At 44.2% G+C, this 23,002-nt stretch overlaps 1 protein-coding gene across 3 annotated transcripts in view; it reads right to left on the reverse strand.

Annotated features, from left to right (window-relative positions):
• The window catches only part of Septin6 (septin 6), a 73,735-nt gene that overhangs the window by 43,403 nt on the left and 7,330 nt on the right, over positions 1–23,002 (reverse strand). For all 3 annotated transcript variants that reach the window (XM_052738144.1, XM_052738143.1, XM_052738145.1), the window contains exons 2-3: positions 14,819–14,933; positions 6,115–6,310 (exon numbers count right to left, since the gene is read on the reverse strand). In XM_052738144.1, coding sequence (XP_052594104.1) covers positions 6,115–6,310; positions 14,819–14,933 — 311 coding nt within the window. The remainder of the gene's footprint in view (positions 1–6,114; positions 6,311–14,818; positions 14,934–23,002) is intronic.

The following is a 23,002-nucleotide window of genomic DNA, read 5'->3' on the forward strand; positions in this document are numbered from 1 at the left end:
GCAGCGGTGTTTGTGTGAGAGGGTCGCATTTTATGTTTCTTCTAAATGCATGGCCTATTTTTCCCAGAACCTCTTCTTGAACAGCCCATTCTGTCCTTGCTGACTTATAGATGTGAAATTTCCATGCAAACGTGCATCTGACCTTGTTCTCCCTTTCCCCCTGTTCTGATGCCTCTACGTCCCATTCACATGGAAGAATGGCAACCTAATTTCTACCTACGATCTCCTGGGAATGATCAGTCCTAACTACAATGTTCATGCTGCCAAACCTAATGGAGTTTTGAAAAAATTCTCCTTTTCTTGGACTCCATTTATCATTTCCTCCTAAATGCTACATAATGCTACACCCCTTTGATTCTTATCAATACAAATCATGATCATAATAATACCTTCTATTTATTAGGTAGTTACTCTGTGCCAGGCATGGTTTCAGCATTTTTTTTTGGTCATCCTTGTCAAGTATGTTATACCATAGCCTGGTATCGTAAAGATTATTAGGTCATCATACCCATTTTACAGGTGACTTAAGAACTGATGCATAGACAACTGAACTATTTTGCCAAAGGTCCCTGGTCTAGCAGATGGCAATATGAGATGTGAATCTAGGCCTGTCTGAGACCAAAGCTTAAATTCCTAGACACTCCTCTCTCTAGCCTATCTTGAAAATCCCCCCCCCCCACACGCTCTGTTTTCTCTAGCACACATTATTCGCTTTCTTCTTTCATTTATTAGTAGTATTTGGAGTTTTCATGTGTTAGTTGGTTGTTTTGGTGGTGTGTATTTATTTTGAGACTAAGTCTCACTATGTAGTCCTAGCTGGCCTTGAACTCAATAAGTAGACCAGGCTGGCCTAGAACTCACAAGAGACCTGTCTGTCTCTGCCTTCTAAGTGCATGGGACACATGCCACCATACCCAGCAAGTTTGTTGTTGTTGTTGTTTCCATTCGTGTGTGTGTGTGTGTGTGTGTGTGTGTGTGTGTGTGTGTGTGTGTGTTTAATTTTAGACAACATCCCAAGATGTAACCAAGCCGGCCTCAAACTCACTCTGCAGCTGAAGCTGGCCCTGAATTCCTGATTTTCCTGCCTCCATGTTGCATGTGCTGGAATTCCAGGCACACCTCACTATGAACAGTCAAATTTTACCAATCCATTTGTTTGTTTGTTGAAAGGGTCTCAAGTACCCTAGGCTGGCCTCAGATTCCCTATGCAGTGAGGAGGACAGTGAACTTCAGATTCTCCTCCTTCTACTTTCCCGATGCCGGGGTTCCAGGTGTGTGCTATGGTGCTCGGAAGCGGTGCTGAGTATCAGACCCAGATTGTGTGCATGCCAGGCAAGTACTCTACCAACCGAGGAACATCAACAGTCCCTATTTTAGTATTGTTGAGACAGGGCTTCACTGTGCAGCCCAAGACAGCCTCAAATTCTTGATTTTTCTGTGTCAGCCTACCAGGGTGGAACACCAAACACGACTCCCAGCATTTTCGGTTGATTGGTCCTTGTTTAAACATATGCCATAGAAAGCACAGGGCGTTCCGAGGTCCTTTTCAATGCACCTGTACTTACATAGCTGCGCTAAAATGCCCCGATAACATGTAGAAAACACTGTTTTTATAGGACCTGATGGCACTGGCCTAGAGTCCCACTGTTAGAGAGGCTGAGGGAGGATTATAAGGAATGGGGGATCACAAAGTCAAAGCCTGCCTTGCTACAGATAGAGTTCAAAACTAGCCTAGACTCAAATAAGAAAATGGAAAACTGGCTGGGGATATAGCTCAGTATTAGAGTGTTTGTCTAGCATGCAACAGGTCCTAGGTTCAATCCCCAGCACTTGAAGAAAAATGCAAACTGCTTTTGATCACAGACTTACAGCTTCCTTCTTTCCTGTCCTGTCTTAATCCCAGAGAAGCTTTAGCAGTTCTTCTTTGTGTTTGCACTATTTGAATTTTAAAATATCTATCTATCATATATTTTATTCATTTAACTAGTATTTTTTAAGACAAGTTCTCAGTATGTTACCCAGACTAGCACTAAACTCTCAATTTCCTGCCTCAGCCTAATGAGTACTATGATTACAGGCATGTGCCACTATGCCCAGCTATTAATTTTAAAATCATGAAAAACCACTAAGGATATTCTAGAAACGAAACAGAAGTAGATTAGTGCCCAAGAGGCAGTATCTGTTCATCATGGTCAGGACACTGTCCATATGTGGACTGTCAACAATTGAATGGACTGTGAGAAAATTCACTGAAGACTTCCTAAAAACAAAAAAAGTGCAACTGAGTGTAACACTCCGATTGTGACCCAACTACTCAGTTGACAGGAAGTAGGGTCTAAGTGATGCTCACCTCAACAAGATTAGCATAAGAAGCAATCCTACAAAAAGAAAAAAAAGAGTGGTTGGGGCCAGGGAGATGATGCAGCGGATTAAGGCACTTGGCTACAGAGCCTGATGACGAGTTCAAGCTCAGAGTCTCACATGGTAGAAGGACAGAATTGACTCCCCAAAGTAGTCCTCTGATCTCCACACGTATGCCATGGCCCAAGTACGAAGTGTACATGAACATACACAATAAACAATGAATTAATGAGTAAATAATTATTTAAAAGAGAGAGGTGTCTTTCTTTTAGCATTTCATATAGAAAACAGAATTTGTTTAGGTGCTTAAGAAACTACATGTGGTGCCGGGCGGTGGTGGCACATACCTTTAATTCTAGCACTTGGGAGGCAGAGCCAGGTGGATCTCTGTGAGTTCGAGGCCAGCCTGGGCTATGGAGTGAGTTCCAGGAAAGGCTCCAAAGCTACACAGAGAAACTACATGTGAACCGGGGGTTAACAGTTTAAGCAGAGAAATGGTGGAAACATTGGAGAAAGGAGGGAGAATGTGGGAAAAACCAAACTAAGAACGTATGAAAAAGCCTTCTGGAAAACTGCTACTTTGTAAGCTAGTTTCAAATAAACTTTGCGCCTGGAGAGATGGCTCAGTGGTTAAGAACACTTGCTGCTCTTGTAGAGGACTTGGGCTCGGTTCCAGTAGCCATGAGGCAGTTCACAACTGCCTGTAATTCCAGTTCCAGGGGATCCAGCGCTCTCTTCTGGCTTCAAAGACATTACATGAACATGCTGCCTATATGTACAAGCAGGAAAACATTCAAATGCATAGAATAAATTAAAATACAGTTATTTGAAAAAGTTTAGGCTAGAGAGATGGCTCAGCAGTTAAGAACGCTTACTGCTCTTGCAGAGGGACCCAAGTTCAGTTCCCAGCACCCACTCTGAATGTCACAACCACCTGTAACTCCAGTTCCACAGGATCCAGTGCTCTCTTCTGGTCTCTGCAGGCACCAGTACGCCCATGCACATACATGCTGTGCATGTGCATACATGCATGCTCCCTGGAGTGTGTATGCACACACACACACACACACACACACACACACACACACACACACACTGAAATTTTTTTAAGAGTTTAAACAGAGGTATGCTATATGGGTGGACAATACTGTTTCTAGGAGACAACAGATTATGAAACAACCTCAGTGCCAGGCATGACATACCTCCCTTTGAGTTACTGGCCTTGCAGGCCCCAGAGGCTATTACCAATGTTCTTGGTTGCTCATCGTAACTAGATATTAAGAGCTTATTGCTAAAGATATCACATTATTTTACTGGACACAGATAAATCAATCTGGAACTGATCTGAAAACTTCTACTGGCTAGCTTTCATAGTGCTGGGAGGTGCTACACAGGCCACTGGGGAAGGAAAGACACCAGTGATCTTACCCACTGCTAAAGCCTACAATACTGAACTGCCAGACAAGATGTGCTCACTTCAGCAATGACATGACTGCTACAGGGCAACTAGCTACTTTCTGATTGGATTTGAGGCTGATCCACAAGAGGGAATTCATGCCTGTTATTGTACACTTGGTCAAAAGCCTGTGGCTGGGACAGTAATAGGTCATGGGGGAACCTACTGCTGTTGTGTTGCTGAAGGGACATATTATCAATCCCCCTTCTAAATATTTATGTTTATACCGGTAGATCAGTGCTGCTCAGGATGGTTCTCTCTGCAGTGGGCAGCAGTTAATACAGAGGGCCATAACCAGCCAGAGTGCTGACTATGTGACTGGGAGTGCTTAGCCCTAAGTGGGACATCTGTATCAACCCTCAACAATAGCTCAGGGAACATCAAAGAAGAGACGGAAGAATGTAAAAGCTGGGGTATAGAGAGGAATGCTGTGAAAAGCTGTCTTCTGGACACAACATAGCCACTGGACTTCTAAGTCCAGAACAGCTACAGTTATTTACACAGGACCTGCACAAGATCAAGCCAGGCAGCAACATTCCAGCACAGAAGGGAGAAGGGCTCATGAGGGCCCTCCCCTACCTGAGGACTGAACATGAGGACAGCCTGGGCTACAGAGCAAGTTCCAAGCCAGAGAAGGATACACAGCAGGACATTGTCTCAAACAAAGCAAAACAAACAAAACCCCACCAAAGCCAGGCAGTGGTGGCGCACGCCTTTAATCCCAGCCCTCCGGAGGCCAGCTTGGTCTATAGAGCGAGTTCCAGGACACCCAGGGTTGCACAGAGAAACCCTGTCTTGAAAAAATAAAACAAAACACAAATGCAAGCTGGGTGTAGTGGTGCACTTTTAGTCCTAGCACTCGGGAAACAGAGGCAGGTGGATTTCTGTGAGTCCAGGACCAGCCTGGTTTACATAGAGAGTTCCAGGTCAGCCAAAGATACACAGTGAGACCTTACTTCAAAAACAAATGAACAAACTAAATAATAACAACAACCACCACACACACACACACACACACACACACACACACACACACACACACACACACACACACAAAAAACATCAAACATAGGGGGCTGGAGGAATGTCTCAGCAGTTAAGAGTTTGTACTTCTTTTCCAAAGAGCCCAAGTTTGATTCCCAACACCCACCACATGGGGCAGCTTGCAAAAGCCTGCAACTCCAGCTCCCAGGAATCTGGTGCCCTCTTGTGGCCTCTACAGGCACCTGCACTCACATACACATACATACATACACATAAAAATAGAATAAGTGTTGAAAAGTAGAGGACTGGGAAGAAGTCTCAGTAAGTAAAGAACTTGCCACAGAACCCATGTAAAGCTGGAGAGAGCAGCTCACATCTGTAATCCAAGCAGCTTTACAATGGGACGGGAGGCCGAGACAGAATTCACTTTCTGACCAGCTACTCTGTCGTATGCATACAACAGCAAAACAACAACAACAGCAGAAACAAAAACCAAGAGACAAACAAAACCCCACAAAACTCCCGAACAAGGCTGAAGGGGACAACCAGCAACTAAGAGGTTGCCCTCTGACCTCTCCACGCGTGCACCGGGGTACATATGCGGTGGTATATGCACCTGCACTTGCATATACAAACACATACCCACGAAGATTTTTACAGGAATGTTGAGTGGCCCTTTCTGTGAGTGCCCTACCAGCTTTTCCTCCCCCACCCCAGCCTCTAACTCATCTTCATCTTGGAGTCTCATTCACTCCTCACAAGCATCCTGAAACCCAGCTTCTTCTGGCTCTCCTCCTTCCTCTCTGCTTAGACCTTCTTGGTCCCTCTTCACAATCCTCCCCTCCACCTGCTGACTTCATTGACATCCTGAGGTTTCTGTGAAAGCCTCTCTGACTTCTCTGCATAGAACTGACTGTTCTTGTCCTTGTGGCCTCATTGCAATCTGTCCTTTACCTCTCTCTACTCTGTCCTTTACAGGACATACTCCTCTCTACAGAAATTATTTACTTAAGACGGGCCTTTCCCATGAATGTCTCAGGAGCAGAGATTAGGCCACTCCTTTTTAGATTGTTAAAGTACAGGAGGGCCTGAACAGAATCAAGGCTCCACTCACATGTATTAGAAAGACTCCCTTCTTTTGGCAAAGTCTATGGAGTGGCACAGTTGTAGAGAGGGACCCTGCAATGATGCCATTACAAGCTGCTTGCCCACATCATTCTAGCGAGACAGGCTGGGCCCAGGATCTGTGCTCTCTGCCATGGTAAAGCTCCTTTTGGCTGCTCCTCCCTTCACTTTCCCACGGTTTTCCTTACCTGTCCTCCTTGTTGATCTGGTCCCCAAAGCCCACAGTGCTCACAATCGTGAGCTTCAGCCCCACATTGCTCTCCTGGAGGTCATAGGTATTGGATCGGAGCTGAACACCCGGCTGTGTGTGGGTGGCTGGCTCCCCCTCGAACTTGGTGTTGAACAGGGTATCCATGAGGGTGGACTTGCCCAAACCTGTCTCCCCTGAAAAGCAAGAGATATCACACAGTGACTATGTAGCCATTACATATCATATTTCACATATGTGTGAAGGGACATGTGTATATACTAAAACACTAAATGAAGAATCATGCAGAAGTGACTATATAGCGACAATTATATGAAACAGGAAAGCACAGACATGCCAGCAGCAGATAGCTCACAATCCTAGAGAACTGGGCTAATTTCCATTTTAGCCTTCATATTTTTTCTGTTATTTGAAGCTTTACCTTGAGTATATACTGCTTTTAGAGGCAGAGAAAGAAATGCAATATGTACAGATAGAGGAGTACAATTATTCCTAGATATAGACTGTAAAGAAATATAATATACTCTTATTAATGCATATCTCTAAGTGGTGCGCTTATGTATAGTTCTCATTTTTCTTTAGTTTTTCTGTATTTTTGAAATGGAACATGTAAATAAATGCCAATTGTCAAATAGCCCCTCCTCTCATGCCCTGCCTCACATTCTGCCTGGCCTAAGCAGTGCTCAATTCCACAGATGTTCGGGAGACTGTATCTAACCTTGGCTTCTCCCGGCCTAGAAGACCTTTCAGTGAGACCATTTTTTATCTACTGAAGGATGAACTTAAGCCACAAATTCTTCTTCTCAAATCTCAAACAAACCCGGCATTTGTTTGCTTAACTAACACGTCATCTGTGTGACACTAATAAATCCAAACACTAGAACTTCACACTTGGGCGATAAATGGGGGAAGGGTTATGGTGGACTGGTAAAGGTTTGGGGAGGTTATTTCCTGGGAGACTAGAGGATACCAAACTACTGCCTAGAAGCAAGGAGTCTTTGGAGAATGAGACACCACAATCACACATTGAAGAGAAGCTGGTGGCATGGAGTTAGGCAGGAATCTGATATGAACCCGCAGCTGAGCAAGGCACTGAAACCACTTAGAATCTCTATGGCTTCAGATTGTATTTGGCTCCTCGTCCCACTCCAAGTGAATCAGAAATACTAGGAATAAAAGTCAGTAGCTGAGCTGGAGATGTAGCTCAGTGCCTACAGTGTTGGCTTAGTATAACTGAAGCCCTGTTTGATCCCCAGCAGTGAAGAAACTGAGCAAGGTGGCACTCAGGAGATGGAGGCGGATAAGAAGGATAAGATCAACCTGTTACATATCGAGTTGGAGACCAGCCTGGTCTTTGAGTTAACAATTAGTGACAGGCTAGGCAAGGTGGGACATGCCCTTAATCCCAGCAGCACTCGGGAGGCACAGACAGGTGGATCTAAACTCGAGGTCAGCCTGGCCTACATAGTAAGTTCAAAGACCGCAGGTGCTATGTAGAAAGACTGTCTCAGACAAACAAACTAAGAGACAAACAAGTTAATGACCCTGGACCGTTCCTTGAACACCTTAGATCACACTACCATTTTACTAGCATAATCCCGCCTCTTTCTACCCCTCTCCAACCAAGGAGAGATGTGTGACCTTTGATTTATCCTCATGGTTGGGGTTAGGTTTAATCTGGATAATTCCTGGTCTGGCAAATCTCTCCTTGAGACCAACAGTACACATTTGCAAGGCAGTGTATAGAACTGCATGATGGGGAATAAAAAATGCTCCCTCTCTCCGTACCCTCTCAGTGTATGTAGCTTCTTTCATCCTAAACAACGATCTATAAACATTTACTACAACGAGAGCTTTCTATGTAGAGAACGAAAAGAGCATTCAATTTAGCCTGGTTCCCAAGGTCCCCAGCTCTATTTCTTAGCCAGGTGTGACTAATGAGATGAACTGCCAGGGTATACAGAAAGGGTTCCTTACACAGAATGTGCTTCCAGCCAGGGTCTGCTATAATCATCAGGGACAATTGTCTAAGAAGCGGCTCTTTTTTGTCCTCCCCTAAAGAAAGTATTCGGGTCCCAAGAATAACTGGTGCAGTGAGGTCTTTGCCACGGAAGGTGACAGATTCAAGTGTGCAACGGAACACAGCACCCATTACTCCAGCAAAGGATGTGGCACAGCTCACCTGTAAACAGGGCCAGAATCTGAGGTGGGAATGCAAGGATGGCTGCCATGCTCCAACTCAACTTCTCTGTGGACACCCACGCTTCCAGTACATTTCAACCAGTTTTGTGTACGCCTAATGAATCTTCCGTGTATATCCTAGACTTCATCCTCTTTGTCCCCTGAGCTCATTACTGAATGTCCCTGCTGCTCCTAGACAGTGGTGGATTCCAATCTCCCCAGCCCTCCAGAATGGGCTCACTGCCTCCACAGCCTAAGAATTCGCAGAGGCCTCGGTATACTTGACAGGGCCTGTTGAAAACTTCACTTAGACGGTCTCAGGAGCAGGTCTACAGAGCCAGAGACCCACCCTGTTTGCACAGCTGGAGAAACGGGCGCTGGGTGGGGTGGGGCAAGCAGCAGGGAGGAACGGCAAGGAAACTGGCCACCCAGATGCCTGCCAGCAACAGAAGGGCTGTGGCAACTAGATGTTAAATGATGAAGGTCTGGAAGAGAAGAATTCGCCATGTCTAGGGAATTGCAATAAATGCAGGCATCAGAAGGCGGCAGAAAACGCAGCCAGCTCCTCCAGAGGCTCTCGAGTGCTTCTGCTCTCAATTGCCATCACGGGGGACCTGGAGCTGGAGGGATACCCTCTCTCAATGGCTGGCACAGACCCAGCCTGAGACTAGAATGCTGTCTCCTCCTATAGCTGCCTTGGGCCCAGTAGTAAAAGTGGGGGGATATGACATGTGGCCTAACTGGGATCAGGTCAGCAGATTCCACCATGCCTCATCAAGAAGGTAGGAACTTGGCAACTGGCTTCCAGCAGGAAACTCAATGAGTCCCAAGGGCTCAATTTCCCTCCCCTTCTCTCCAGCCCTCCCAGAGCATGTCACAATGGAGAGCAGGGTTTCTTAACTCTTCGAACTCATGTTGTACCTCTCACTTTCCTTATTGCTGACATTGTATTGGAAACAATCATTTTTAAAAATAACATAGGGGCTAGAGAGATGGCCCAGTGATTAAGAGCACTGGCTGCTCTTGCAGGAGACTTGGTTTTCGTTTCTAGCATCTACATGGCAGCTTACAGCTGGTTGTAACTCCAGTTCCAGGGGAACCAAAACTGTCTTCTGGTCTCTGCAAGCACCAGGCACACATATGTACAGGCAGGCAAATATTCATACACATAAAATAAGTAAATACCTTTTTAAAATAATTTAAATTTGCCAGGCAGTGGTGGCGCACACCTTTAATCCTAGCACTCAGGAGGTAGAGGCAGGTGAATCTCTGAGTTCAAGGCTAGCCTGGTCTACAGAATGAGTTCCAGGACAGCCAGGGCTACATGGAGATACCCTGTCTCAAAAAACAAAATGAAAGAAAGGAAGGAAGGAAATAAGAAAGGAAGGAAGGAAGGAAGGAAGGAAGGAAGGAAGGAAGGAAGGAAGGAAGGAAGGAAGGAAGAGAAAGTCTAGATATGCTACCACTACGTTTGCATCTGACAAAATGTCAGCCCTGTCCCAGTCTGGGTTCTAGTCCTTTTTCCTATAAAAGGGGAATGTTGAAATAGCAATAGTAGGTGGGGTTTTTTTTTTGCGGGGGGAGGGTTGGCTTGGTTTTGAGACCTCTTGAACTCATAAGTCTCCTGCCTCAGCATCCCAAGTGCTGGGACTTCAAGGCATACACCAATAGTATTTGCTTGGAGCACATTTATGTGCTCTGTGCCAGGATTGCTGTGAATAAATATGTATTTTCTTTTCTTTTCTTTTTGTAGTACTGGGGATGGAAAGAGGCAAGCTCTCAACTACTGAGCCACACCCTTAGCTTCCACAGATTTATTTGTTTCTTACAGCAAGCTTAGAAGGTAGACACTATGTGTTTTTATTTTTAGTGCTGAGCATGGAGTCCAGGCACTCAAGTCCATCAGGTTAAACAAGAGCTCTACCCCTAGCTGTGCAAGGGGACACCTGGAGGCAGAGGCAGGCATATGTCTGTGAGTTCCAGGCCAGCCTGGGCTACAAAATGAGACTCTATCTCAAACAAGCAAACAAACAAACAAACAAAAAAAAGTTCTACCCTTGAACTACAACCCAGTCAGCCCCTAGATGCAAGGTACCCTTAATTTATAGATAGGTTAACCAAGTCACCCACTGGCTTTGTGAATTTGCAGGTTCCTCCTCCTCTCTGTGCCCAGTTTTCCTCCTCTATACACTGTAGAGGAGATGACAGTCCAAGGTCACAAACTAATAAATGGCAGAGCCAGTATTTTCATCGAGTCAGGCTACTTCTGTAGGCCATGCTTTGAACCAATACACTCGGGGGAGGCCCACAAGCATGACAGATTGGTTCATTTCGTCACTCAACAAGCATTTACAAAGCCTCTGATAATAGCCAGATACAATTACAGGGGCTGAAAATACAGCAAAGAGCAAGATAGCCACAGTCCCTGTTTACTTGGAGAGAAGTCTCACTCAGCTGTAAATGGTGGGATAAGCCAAGAGAAAATGCTGCTGAGCTCAACAGGGAGTTGTCCAAAAGGAAACACTCCAGGAACTACAGTTAGCCATGGCCGTCTATGGAGAGGGACAAGGTCATGCCTGGCTATGTGACCTTGTCCTTTCTCTTTCCTGTTCTTGGTGGAGCCTAGCAGACTGTGGTGTGTTTCAGCTAGCACATGCAGCTTCCTGTACCTCTTCCCAAACCCGTGTTCTGTGACATTGATAGCTTAAAGTCAGCTGTGGGGGAAGTAATGACACCATGGAAATCAGTGGGTGCCACAAACCATGGACTGTTTTCTCCCATGGTGCCTTGTTAGCCAATGACCAGCCACTGTGGCAGCTTAAGGCTAACAACTGCCTTTCCCAGAGATAGGGGGATGGAAACATTAGCCCCTGACCTTTATAGACTACCAGCTGCCCTTTGCACACCTCCCGCAGTAAAGCCGCAATCCTGCTTGTCCTGAGTGTGTTTTCCAAGTTCAACAGAGTCCAGTTGAGCCTGGAATCCTGAGCAGCTTCAAAGTAAATATTATCATTATGAGCCTTTGTGCTCTTCATGGCCATTAGCGCTGCCAGCACATTCAGATGGGCAACTCTCGTTAGGGCTCTTTCCCAGCAGTACAAAGCACCAGGCCCCAGAACGCTGGTATTGCTGGCTCGGGTTTTTCTTTTGAGGCCTCCTATATGGATGTTTACAGTTATGAGATACTCAAAATTTCCAAAGCTAAGGGATCGGGATATGGTTTTTGATGGGATGGGGGAAATCTCACCTCACTTGGTAACTACTGTCAACCTTAGAGAATCTATCAGACTGAGTTCATATACGCTTACATCTTTATGCTTAGCTAAAAATCATAATAATCATGGATGGAAATTATTGGTGTAATCAATTTATTGTACTATAATTTAGGCTCTGGATTCATAAAAATTCTCTTTCCCTCCTCTCTCAATCTCAACAAGCAAACATGCACATAGTCACACATACATGTACAATACTTACTCTGCAGGGTGTGGGCATAAGAACAGTGGGCCAACATCAAGATAAACAATAATGTGAAAAAAACTATCCTAGCTCTCCAGCTAGCTCTCAAGGCTAGCACTGCCGTAATTGGACACTAAAAATACTTCAGGTAAACAATTTCTGTGAGCAAACAGAACCATTTTATAACAGTCACCAAGGAGGTAAATTGGATAGTCACATACAAGTACTAGGCATAAGAACATGGTCACTAAAATTCCTGCAGGAGCAGAGATCACCTTCAGTAACCTCATTGTGGGCTCTGCCAAGTCAGTGACCGTTCCTAGCGCTATAGCTGGGCTCAGATGGCAGTCTCAGAGCCACTTGTGACCTTGAAGCAAGTTGAGGGTTCTCTGAGCCATGGTAAGGCTATGAATACAGCCAGAGAGTAGGATGTACACACTGTAGGCATATTTTGATTCAGTTCAGGGATTGGTTTATCTAATGGTCCTATCTACGGGCATTATAGGAGGAGAGCCATTTCCTCAAACTTGACAAGTAGAGAAAGAAAAGATATATGACTCCTTGGGGATGAAAGGGTCTTCCTTTCTTCCCTCCCTTCCCTTCTGAGAGTCTGCCCAGGCCCTTCAGCAACTTCATGTCATCAGATGCATGCTGACGTACTGTAGAGAACAATACCCTAGTGGGAGCACGAGGTGACTGTCCCACTCACCTTGTCTTGGTCTTGGCTGCCCCATCCTGGGGGACTAAGGAATCTTAAGATTCATATGACAAATTTCCGTACACTTTGCCATCAAGTGCCGTTCTGACGCACAGGGCTTTATCAGTCCGGTCTATTGCTCTAGGTTGAAAGGTTGCTTACAGTGAGCTTGTCATTTTGCTTTAATCTCAACTTCAGCACAGGTCATAAGGCACCCTGGGAGGAATGCCAAGGGAATCTGGTATGTGTGTGTACTGGAATATTTCAGTCATCAAATATTGTGTGAAATAAGTTGGCCATTAGCCAAAGATTGATCCTGTTAGCTAAACAGAAATTTGTTAGTGCCAATATTAGATGTGATGACATTTCTTCTTGAGGTTGATACCCTGTCTTGCTTTTATTTTCTGTCCCTGTCCTAATTAACACCTAAACATGACTGTGAGTTAGACTTCCAACATTCAAAGACTTGGCAACCTCTATGTAGACTCTAAGGCCTCTGATGTGCAATTCCACGAAGCACATATTTTTGTCTCATAGGCTCCAAAGCTGATACACAGGAATGAGTCACTTTTGCTAGTGAGTGAGCCTAGCTGACTGCCTGTCACCCATATTTAGAAATGACCTTATTGCTCTGTTTGTCCTTACAAGTACAGTGAATTCCCTATATAAAGTGACATGGTAAAGAATACTGGAGATGGAGGAGAAGAAAAAAATACCTTCAAAAATTTTGAAGACCTTTATTTATTTATTTATTTATTTATTTATTTATTTGAGATAAGATCCCATCATGCAGCCAAGGTTAGACTCAAATTCACAATCCTCCTGTCTCAGTCTCCTAAGTGCTGGGATTACAGACCTATACCAACACATCCAGCAGAAAAAGAAATTTTCAATACATTAAACACTAAAGTGTAATTCAGTGGTAGTTTGAATCTATGATGTGAATGAGTTCCCCATATGCTCTATACAAAAATAAGAAAAGGAAATTAGCAGAAGTGTGTAAGTGTGCCAGGCAGTGTGAAAATTGGTTTTATTATGGTATTTATGCAACCATTAAGGTTCGGAAGGGGGTCACTGAAAATATGCAGGTATACTTTTCTTACACTGTGGGGTGAAAATTATATGTTACCACTGGGTTTGTAAATTGGGGATTTTTAAGGTTTCAAAACACATTCTTTTTTTTTTTGGTTTTTTCGAGACAGGGTTTCCCTGTGTAGCTTTGTGCCTTTCCTGGACTCGCTTTGGAGACCAGGCTGGCCTCGAACTCACAGAGATCCGCCTGCCTCTGCCTCCCAAGTGCTGGGATTAAAGGCGTGCGCCACCACCGCCCGGCTCAAAACACATTCTTAAAGAATGACAAGGTACTATTGTCCGTCATGTTTGTTCGATGGTACTCAGTGGTTTGTTTCCAAAGGACTTTCATGGTCTCAAGGCAGAGGCAGTGGGAGGAACAAGCACTCAGTCCGTTTCCATGGTGCCTCAGGTAAATCCCTTGTCCTCCTCAGTTCTCCTCTCCAGGAGGATAAGGATACGACTTCCAAGCCTCACTCGGCCCACTCGGGGCAGAACAACTAATGCAAGAAGCCGCTGAAAAGTACAGTGAGTGCCTCCTGTGGACTCAACTTACTCATTCACTTCAGAAATATTATTAAAGTCTCCTTGTGCTATAATCAGCACATCACGTGGACTAAAACAATGCCTCCTCATATAGGTGTGGTGGCATGTGACCATAACCCCAACACCTGGGAGGCTAAGGAAGGAGGACTGAGAATAAGAGGCTAGCCTGGGAGACTTGTTGAGTTCCATGCCAGCCTAGGCCATATAATGAGACTCTGTCTCAAAACATACCAAAATCAATCCCAGGCAGAGATACAGGTAGGGGAATAAAAGATCTTTGTACACAGCTGTGTGATTCCTACACTTAAGCTCCAACTACAAAGACTACAGAGACCCAGCTGACTACGCACAACTGGAAGGCAGGCATCTTTATTTCCTCAGCCATCACCTCCCTCCCCATTCTGTCCTGGTTCTCATCTTCTGCAATCAAAAAGAACCTGACAGCAGTAACCGAGCCAGCCAGCCCCCTTTAACAAAATTTTCCACTGAGTCTCACAAAGCTCTGTTTTTCCCCCAAGGTATGGCCCCAGATTCTGGTCTGGGCAGAGGAAAAAAAAATAATTACAGCTGGTCGCTTACAAAAATAAACAAAGGGATGAGAGAAGAAGGAGGGGCAAGCTTGCAACTAGATGAGAGGGACACATTATTTAACCTAATTACCTGCAGAGCCACATCTAGCCATTAAGGATCTATATCCTGTAATAGAATTTCCTGCCATGGAAATACTCACCCACGCACAGGATGTTGAAGCAGAAGCCCTGGCTGACTGACTTATTCACCAGCTGGTCAGGCAAGCTGTCAAACCCCACATGTCCAGCCAGGGGGACAGTTCGGCAACCTTCGCCCTAATTTGGAAAGGGAGGGAGGAGAGAAAAATGACAATGCGCTTAAAAGCCATTTGGATCTCCGTGCTCCATCCACATGCACTCTATCCTGTGCCAAGAAGTAACCACCACAAAGGCCCAATGTGCCATCTCTTCCCTCAGCCACCCCACAACACACACACTCCAAAGCAAAATGGCCCATCAGTTTGGAAATCACGGGTGCTTGGGTACAGGTATCCAATAGGTCCAGTAATAAATACCACTGTAGTTCTGGACAGGACAAAGGATGTGGGCAGCTTATCCAGGGTAGCATTGAATGTTCCAACTTGGATGAAATCTCAACTCAATCATTTAGAGGCTAGGGAACCTCTCTGGGACTCAGTTCCTTTCCACATCTATCACATGAGACAATACGATGTGTTTCAGAGGTGTCAAGAGGATAAAATCTGCTTATTAATACTTATAATGAGCTTAATATGTGTACACACACTCAATAAATATTCCAAAGCCCTTCAAAATCAGTGAATCTTCTTTCTAGGACACGTTGGAGACCTACAAAGGTGGCCCAGCAGAGAAGTTAAGAGCACAGATCTGGGCAGGCAAGAAGGCTCCGTGGGTAAATGTTCTTGCTGCCAAGCCTAATGACCTTAGCTAGATACCTGGGACTCACGTGGTGGATGGAGAGAATCAGTTTCCATAAGTTATCCTCTGACCTCCACACTTGTGTGGCACCGGCACGCGCGCGCGCGCGCACACACACACACACACACACACACACACACACACACACACACACACACACACTGTAAAAATAGTTTTTAAAACACAGACTTTTGAATCAGGCAGGTCCAAATCAGCGGCCAAACTCTGCAGTTCAACCTCTAACAAGTTACTTAAATTAAATTCCTCAGTCTCCCCCTTCTAAAGGCGGGAGTTAGTAGTTAATGTGCAGATTGCATAGGACAATACTCCTTATGCACAAAGCATACTGCTTGGCATGTGGAAAGCATCCAAATAGTAGCTGCCCTTATTACAGCACTGTAAGGTTATCCTTGGACCCCAAGCTGGCCCATCATGCACTAAAACACTTGTAGCTCCCTCCAGCTTGAAGGGAACTGTCTCCAGGCTTCCTCTGGCTCCCTTGGCTCCACGGGGGTCAGCCAAGCCACTCCCAGCCCTGGAAAGCAGAGGGCCAAGACTTCTTATAGTTAATGGTTTTATAAACAAGGAGAGTCTCAAACGGAGGCAGACTTCCAAGGAATCAAGGGGAAGGACGAAAAGGGCCTGCATGTACTCCAGAAATATGCCAACTGCTAACAGTCACAGCCAAGGGTGGGGTGTCGGGAGAAAGGTGGGGAGTGGAAGCTGGAGGCAGTTGAGCTTCACAAAAATGATGGGCTATGGAAACAGGCAGAGATTCTGTGGGGTGAGGCTACACCAAACTTTCCATAACCAGCAAGATGCCAAGAGCAACCCAAAAGGCCATGGTTTGTGCCAGGAGGCCTGCACCAGCATCCGGGCTGTGCCAGCAGGCAGCTCGGATGCTGACTGGACATGCTGCTAGACTAGGGGTCACACCAAAATGGATGGGATGCCATAGCGGAGGAGCCGCTCAGCCACTGATGTAGTCACACAGCCCCTCCACCTAGCTGGGGCTGCGGGGAATCTCCGCGCTCCCATCAGTGTCATTGGGTCCTCCAAGAGCTGGTGCTGGTGACTACCATCTGGCATGTTCACTCCCCTCTCACTTTTCTCCACACAAACTTCCAGCAGAGCGCACTCGAAAGATTGCCATATGCCATCAAGTCAGGTTGATGCAGTCTTTGCTCACCTAAAGACAAGGAGTTTCATGAGGGATGTACAACATTTTCCTCCACACTCACTTCACCCGTTTCCACGTCCCTTTCCCTATTTCCCATTTTTCTTAAACAAACAGTAAGCTGGAAGTTTACTGCTGTTGGTTCTCAGCCCTCGGCAAAGCAAAGAGACTTAAGAGCCAATATGCTCTCTCCAGGGAGCCTCCTACGTAGCAGGCCTCAAAATTGGGACAGACTCAGAGCTGAGGTTTCCTGAGCCATATTTTATCATCTCTTCCTGTCTCCAAATTCAGCACTATGAAACTTCAAGGGCTCTGAAGTCCAAGGAATTCTCAAGCTAAAGATAGCAGGCAGTGGGGGGACCATCTTACCTTTAAAATTCACTTCACTGTGAAAGAATTACCAAATATGAGGCCCAGGATGTAGTTCTGTTGGTAGAATGCTTGCGTGGCACACACAAAGCCCTAGGTTCAATTCCTAGCACCGCATAAATGGAGCATGGTGGCACACAACTCTAATCCGCACATTCTACCACTAAGTTCTACAAGTACGCTGTACTCCCAAGCCCAGTTCCCTGCTTTTGAGTCTCAAGTCAGTTCAGTTGACTTTAACCAGAATTTTTTTTCCCTCAAGGTGTGTGGATGTCAGTCTGCCAATTCAATACCATTGGAGACATATCCTGCCCCTACTTTCTTGTTCTTTCAATCAGTCAAGTATCTGCAGATAGAATTAACTTTACAACAACTCCTGCATGTGGGGCTGGAGAGATGGCTCAGCAGTTAAGAGCACTTTCTGTTCTTGCAGAGGCTTGGTTCCCTACACTCAATGTGGTTTCTAACTCCAGTTCCAGGGAATCTGCTGCCTTCTTCTGACCTCTGAGGGCACCAGGCACACACATGGAGAGTAGACATATATGCAGGCAAAACCCTCATCACATAGAATAAATCTAAAAAATATATTTTTAAATATTACATGGATCATGGCACTCTCTGCTCAAAACACCCCAAATTTACCAAGCTCATTGCTTGTAGAGTAAATCCTATGTTCTTCCTTTTCCTGTTTGGGGGATCTTTATACTGCTGTAGAAAATAATAGTGGGTTCATGGTAGGTATTTGGTAAATTTTCATTTGGGGGCAGGGTCTCAAGTAGCCCATGCTTGTCTCAAATTCAACACATTGTAAAGAAGTCTTACTTACACTGTTGATCTTTCTGCCTCTGCTTCCCAAATGCTCAGATTAGGTCTGTGCCATCATACTCAGCAGAAATTATTAGAAAACACAGAAATTATCAGGAATAAAATAAAAATCATCTATCATATTCTCATTCTCCCAAGATGAGCAATATGTGCATGGATTTCTGGCAAGTCAGTACACCTTTACTTAACAAAACAGGAACACTGTTATCTGTTCCTTGGCACGATCTGACTTAATACCCTGACACTTAGTACAGATGTTTTCTTGAGTAATTAGGTATACTTCTTTTTTGTTGTTTGTTTGTTTGTTTTTATATGAACTTTTTAAAAAAGATTTATTTATTATGTATACAGCATCCTGTCTGCATGTATCCCTGCAGGCCAGAAGAGGGCACCAGATCGCATTATGAGTGGTTGTGAGCCACCATGTGGTTGCTGGAAATTGAACTCGGGGCCTCTGGAGAAGCAGCCAGTGCTCTTAACCCTCTGAGCCATCTCTCCAGCCCTAGGTATACTTCTAAATTATTCATTTCATTGGAGCAGCATCTTTTTAAAAGATCCATTTTATTTTCAAAGACGCGCACTTGTGTGTATCTGTTTATGGGTATGCGTACATGAGTGCAGGTGACTGTGGAGACAAGAAGGCGTTGAGTCCCTTGAAGCTGGAGTTACAGGCAAATGTGAGCCGCCTAATGTGAGTGTTGGGGATCAAATGCAGATCCTCTGCAAGAGTGCTATGAGCTCGTAACCACTGAACCATCTCTCTAGGCCCCAAATCACTATTTTTATTGGCCACATAGCATATCCATGCAGGAATCTGCCACCTGTTTCTAATATAACTTCTACTGCTGGACATTTGATGTGTGTCTCCAGGTTTTCAACTTCAAAAAAAAAAAAAACAGTTGTTTTGTAGGGTGGCGAATGTCTGTATTTCCTAAAATTGAAGCCTGCTAGATCAAAGGGTCATATATTTTTCTTACTTATTTATTTGTTTGTTTGTTTGTTTGTTTGTTTGTTTTGGGACAGGGTTTCTCTGTGTAGCTTTGGAGCCTATCCTGGATCTCACTCTGTAGACCAGGCTGGCCTCGAACTCACAAAGATCCACCTGGTTCTGCCTCCCAAGTGCTGGGATTAAAGGTGTGTGCCACCACCACCGCCCGGCAGGGCCGTATGTTTTTGTCATCTACTTATTTGTTTGTTTGTGTGTGGCAGCACACGTGCCACAGTGCACATGTGGAGGTCAGAAAACAATCTGCAGTTACAGTCTCCTATGTGGGTCTCGGGGGCCAAACTCAGGTTTTCAGGATTGGTAGCATGTACTTTTACCCGCTGAGCCACCTTGCTAGCTCCAAAGGTTCACACATTTTAAACACTGATTGATGCATGACTTAACAGAGGACAGTACTACTGAGTGTTTCTATCACTACTACGCATATGTTTATGTACCCATGAAGTTTCATGGGCTTCTATCTACTATGAACTGAATCATTGGAAAATGGTATCGTACTCTTTAATTTGCATTTTATTAGTGATAGTAAACATTTAAAAAAACTTTCAACTGTGTATGTGTATTGTGTATGTAAATTATCTAATCATGATTTTGCCCATTTAAAAAAATATATGTTTGTCTTTTCTCTTTGATTTGTAAGAGCCTTCCATGCATCAAGGAAAATAAGATTTGATTTCAAGGTGAGATAGCTAAGAAAGTCAATAAGTAGTTAACAACATGAGGTTTTAGGTGCAGACAGCACTTAAGGCTGCGATAGAAATTTGAGGAGTGAGAGATAGCAAATTGGATTGCTCTGTGAGAGGCAGTAAAAGGAGGGGAAGCTAAATCGGAACATAGGAAACACCCATGAAAAATGGGAAGGTGAAGGGGATTTTGCCAAGGGGGGAAATAATCAGAAAGTAAAAGGTGACCATTTTCCTCTCACCTGAAGCAAGAAATAAAAGTACAAAGAATTACAGAGAAGTAACGACAGATTTGCATTTAGTGATGTCACTGGTGACTTGGAGTGTTTATTTCTTCTGTGTCTTTTACCCAGTGTCCGCTCTACCTAAATTAACTAGAGAACCTGGAGCCTTGGGACATGGGACCTGGTTGATGTGTTATTCTTGCTGTTTACTAGGTTGAAGGAGTCAAATTTCATCTCAATCTCTGTGGTTAAGAAAGCATCCAAAAACATTTGTACAGTTCTTGATTTAGGAAATTCTGTCTGGAGAGCACCTGTCTTGCTTTGATTAATCTTACATCAAGATCATTCTTGTTCAGAGTGAAATATGTGCATGCAAATTACAGACAAAATACTGTAATTGTCCACTGACCCCAGGACAAGCCCTGGAAGTGTCTTTCCTTCTCTCTTACGGCACCTCTGATGCCTTATCTCCTTAGTCCTTCTCCTTAAGGTGGTATAATTAATTGAGCTCCTAATTACTCTGATTGCAGTTAATTGAATGTTCACTTGACTACAATGTGCAGAAAAGGAGATGGAAGTGGCAACCTGGCCCAGCAATCTAACACTGAAACCTTACCTTGCTAGCCTGAGTAGCAACAATCACTCAAATCATTAATCTACCATAATCCCGCCACCACCCCTTAGAATCTGTTCTGTGGAACCTCACACAACTGTACAAGGGTTTCTGTGTGAGGAAATACACTAATACATAGTTTATAGTCATGAAAAACTAGAAACTCCTTAAATGCTGGACAACTGAAAACTAATGAACACGCGTGTTCTGGAACACTCTGTAGCAGAATGCAGCAGGTCCAAATGTACTGATGTGAATACCTCCAAGACATAGTATAAGACAGAAAACAGAAGTTGTAGAATGATATGCATAACGAGTACATGTATGTCCAAAAGGTCTGTATATGTGTATGACAATACTTAGACAGATGTATGAAAAGACACCAAACCAAAAGATACCAGTAGTTATCTCAGGGGACAGGAAATGGAAACCAGGGGCCTACTCAGAGGTGTAATCAGTTTTTGTGGTGTTTGATTCTTTTATAACACAGATGAACTCACATGTTACCCGCAATAATTTATAGATATTTTTCTTTTCTTTCTTTTTCTTTTTTCTTTTTTTTTTTGTTTTTTGTTTTTAGTTTTTTGAGACAGGGTTTCTCTGGGTAGTTTTGGTGCATGTCCTGGATCTTGCTCTGTAGACCAGGCTGGCCTCGAACTCACAGAGATCCGCCTGGCTCTGCCTTCTGAGTGCTGGGATTAAAGGCTATGCCACCACTGCCCGGCAATTTATAGATTTTTTTCAGTAAGAAAAGGAAAGTTCTTGCTCACTTGGCTTTGTACTAGGGTTAATTAGCTAGGACATAGTCTGCAAGGAGTTAAATGAAGGCAAAATGAGAAGGTGCTCCTGAGAACTGAGAGAGCCCCCACTTCCCTCCTCCCAGTTCCATTTCCTGTTTGCTCCTCATCTGCAGTCACCTGCGGTTTTGAAATACGTTATACCACATTTTGATCAGAGACAGAAACGCCGTTCTTCTTCTCTTCTGCCTCCTCCGAGGACACACCAATTTCGGTTTTTAATTGAATATTCGTACAGTACATATTAAGAGCAACGAGTTACGGCGCTTCCAGCTGTGTATCTTTCTCCCGTTGCTGTTTTTTGGAAGTAAAGAGTCCCAGCAGCACTCAATAGGCAAGTGCTGTCCTCCACTGCCCACTGCCTCTCCAACATCCAGGCAGAGAAAGCAAGTTGTTAAGCGAGGCCTCTGGGAACTGGGCCCACCTGTGTCAATAGAGAATTTCCTGTCTCTGTTCAAACCCGAGGTAGCCAAGTTAGCACGTGTCATCCTGAAGGATGAGGGGGAAACGCTTGGAACTCATGACCTATGACTCGGCTTTCCCTTAACTTTCTCCTCTGGTCTTTCGTACTCAAGTGTTAGCAAAGGAGACAAATGCTGAAACCTCGTCACCAGCCTCATTGACTGCTTGGTGGTGGGCCCAATCCTTCACTTCCCCACACTCCATCATCATTCCGGCACCGAGAAACTGCAAATCTCCTAGACTTTCAAAACCAATTCGTCGATCCAACGACATATGATGGAATATTAAGCAACTAATGAAAATATTTTCTAAGAGTGCTTAATGACCTGCGGAAATATTTGCCAAAAACTGTTATATAAAGCAAAGCAGAACAAAACAAAACAAAAGCTTACATACACAGGAGCATCCCAGTAAGGAGAGAAAACTGGTGTTAACAGGTTACTTCAGTGGTAGCCTTTCTGTTGCCCACTCTTTTTTCTAGAATAGGCATACTTTAGTTTTTTAATCTGGAAAAAATGTTTTGTTTTGAAAAAAGACTCTATGATGATACATTCCTAGGCAGGAAAGTGGCCTCAGATATTTTAGAAAAATGTTCAACTTCAACCAGAAAATGCTTTACACACAGATAATCAGCAAGTTTGGTTAAGTGCAGCCTTTAGCATCTGGGCAATTTTATTATATAGAAGACATTTGTTTTTTTTTTTACCAACAATACAACAGATTCTTACTATCTTTCTTTATTATGACTTCTTACTACATGTAATATATAACTGACTATTAAACAATACAACATAATTAGAGAATCGTGTCAACCAGAAGACAAATATGTCCTGAAGTATGTCAGAAGTCCTGATAAAATCCCGTCTGTAGCCTTCAGTGTTGAGAAAGGAATGGAAAGTACTATACCATCAGTCCTGAGAGCCACAGAAAACCAATAAGGTCCAAAACTTTAACAAGAAAAAAGTAAAAATGAGTGTACCCAACTCATCAAATGCCAGGAGTTTTCATGGACTGCTAAACCAGGAGTAAGAGAAAACTATAGCTGTAATGTCCTGGCTGGGAGAGAAATTTAGGGACCATTCTTAGGAGAAATAAGGCTTGCCAAAGCCTCAGTGGGGAAGCAGTTTAGGGGACCTCGGGGAAACACAAAGGAGACCATCTTTACTATACAAGGATGAAAGCATCTCTTTGGCAACACCGATAGATGAAACTGATTTTAATACCAAAGATAAATGCCAAAGTGGCTTCTCATTCTGTAAAAGGGTTCACAGCAGGACTCCATTAACTAGCCA

The sequence above is a fragment of the Peromyscus californicus genome, unplaced genomic scaffold (genome assembly GCF_007827085.1).
Source record: "Peromyscus californicus insignis strain IS unplaced genomic scaffold, ASM782708v3 Scaffold_10__1_contigs__length_136768540, whole genome shotgun sequence".
Lineage (NCBI taxonomy): Eukaryota > Metazoa > Chordata > Mammalia > Rodentia > Cricetidae > Peromyscus > Peromyscus californicus.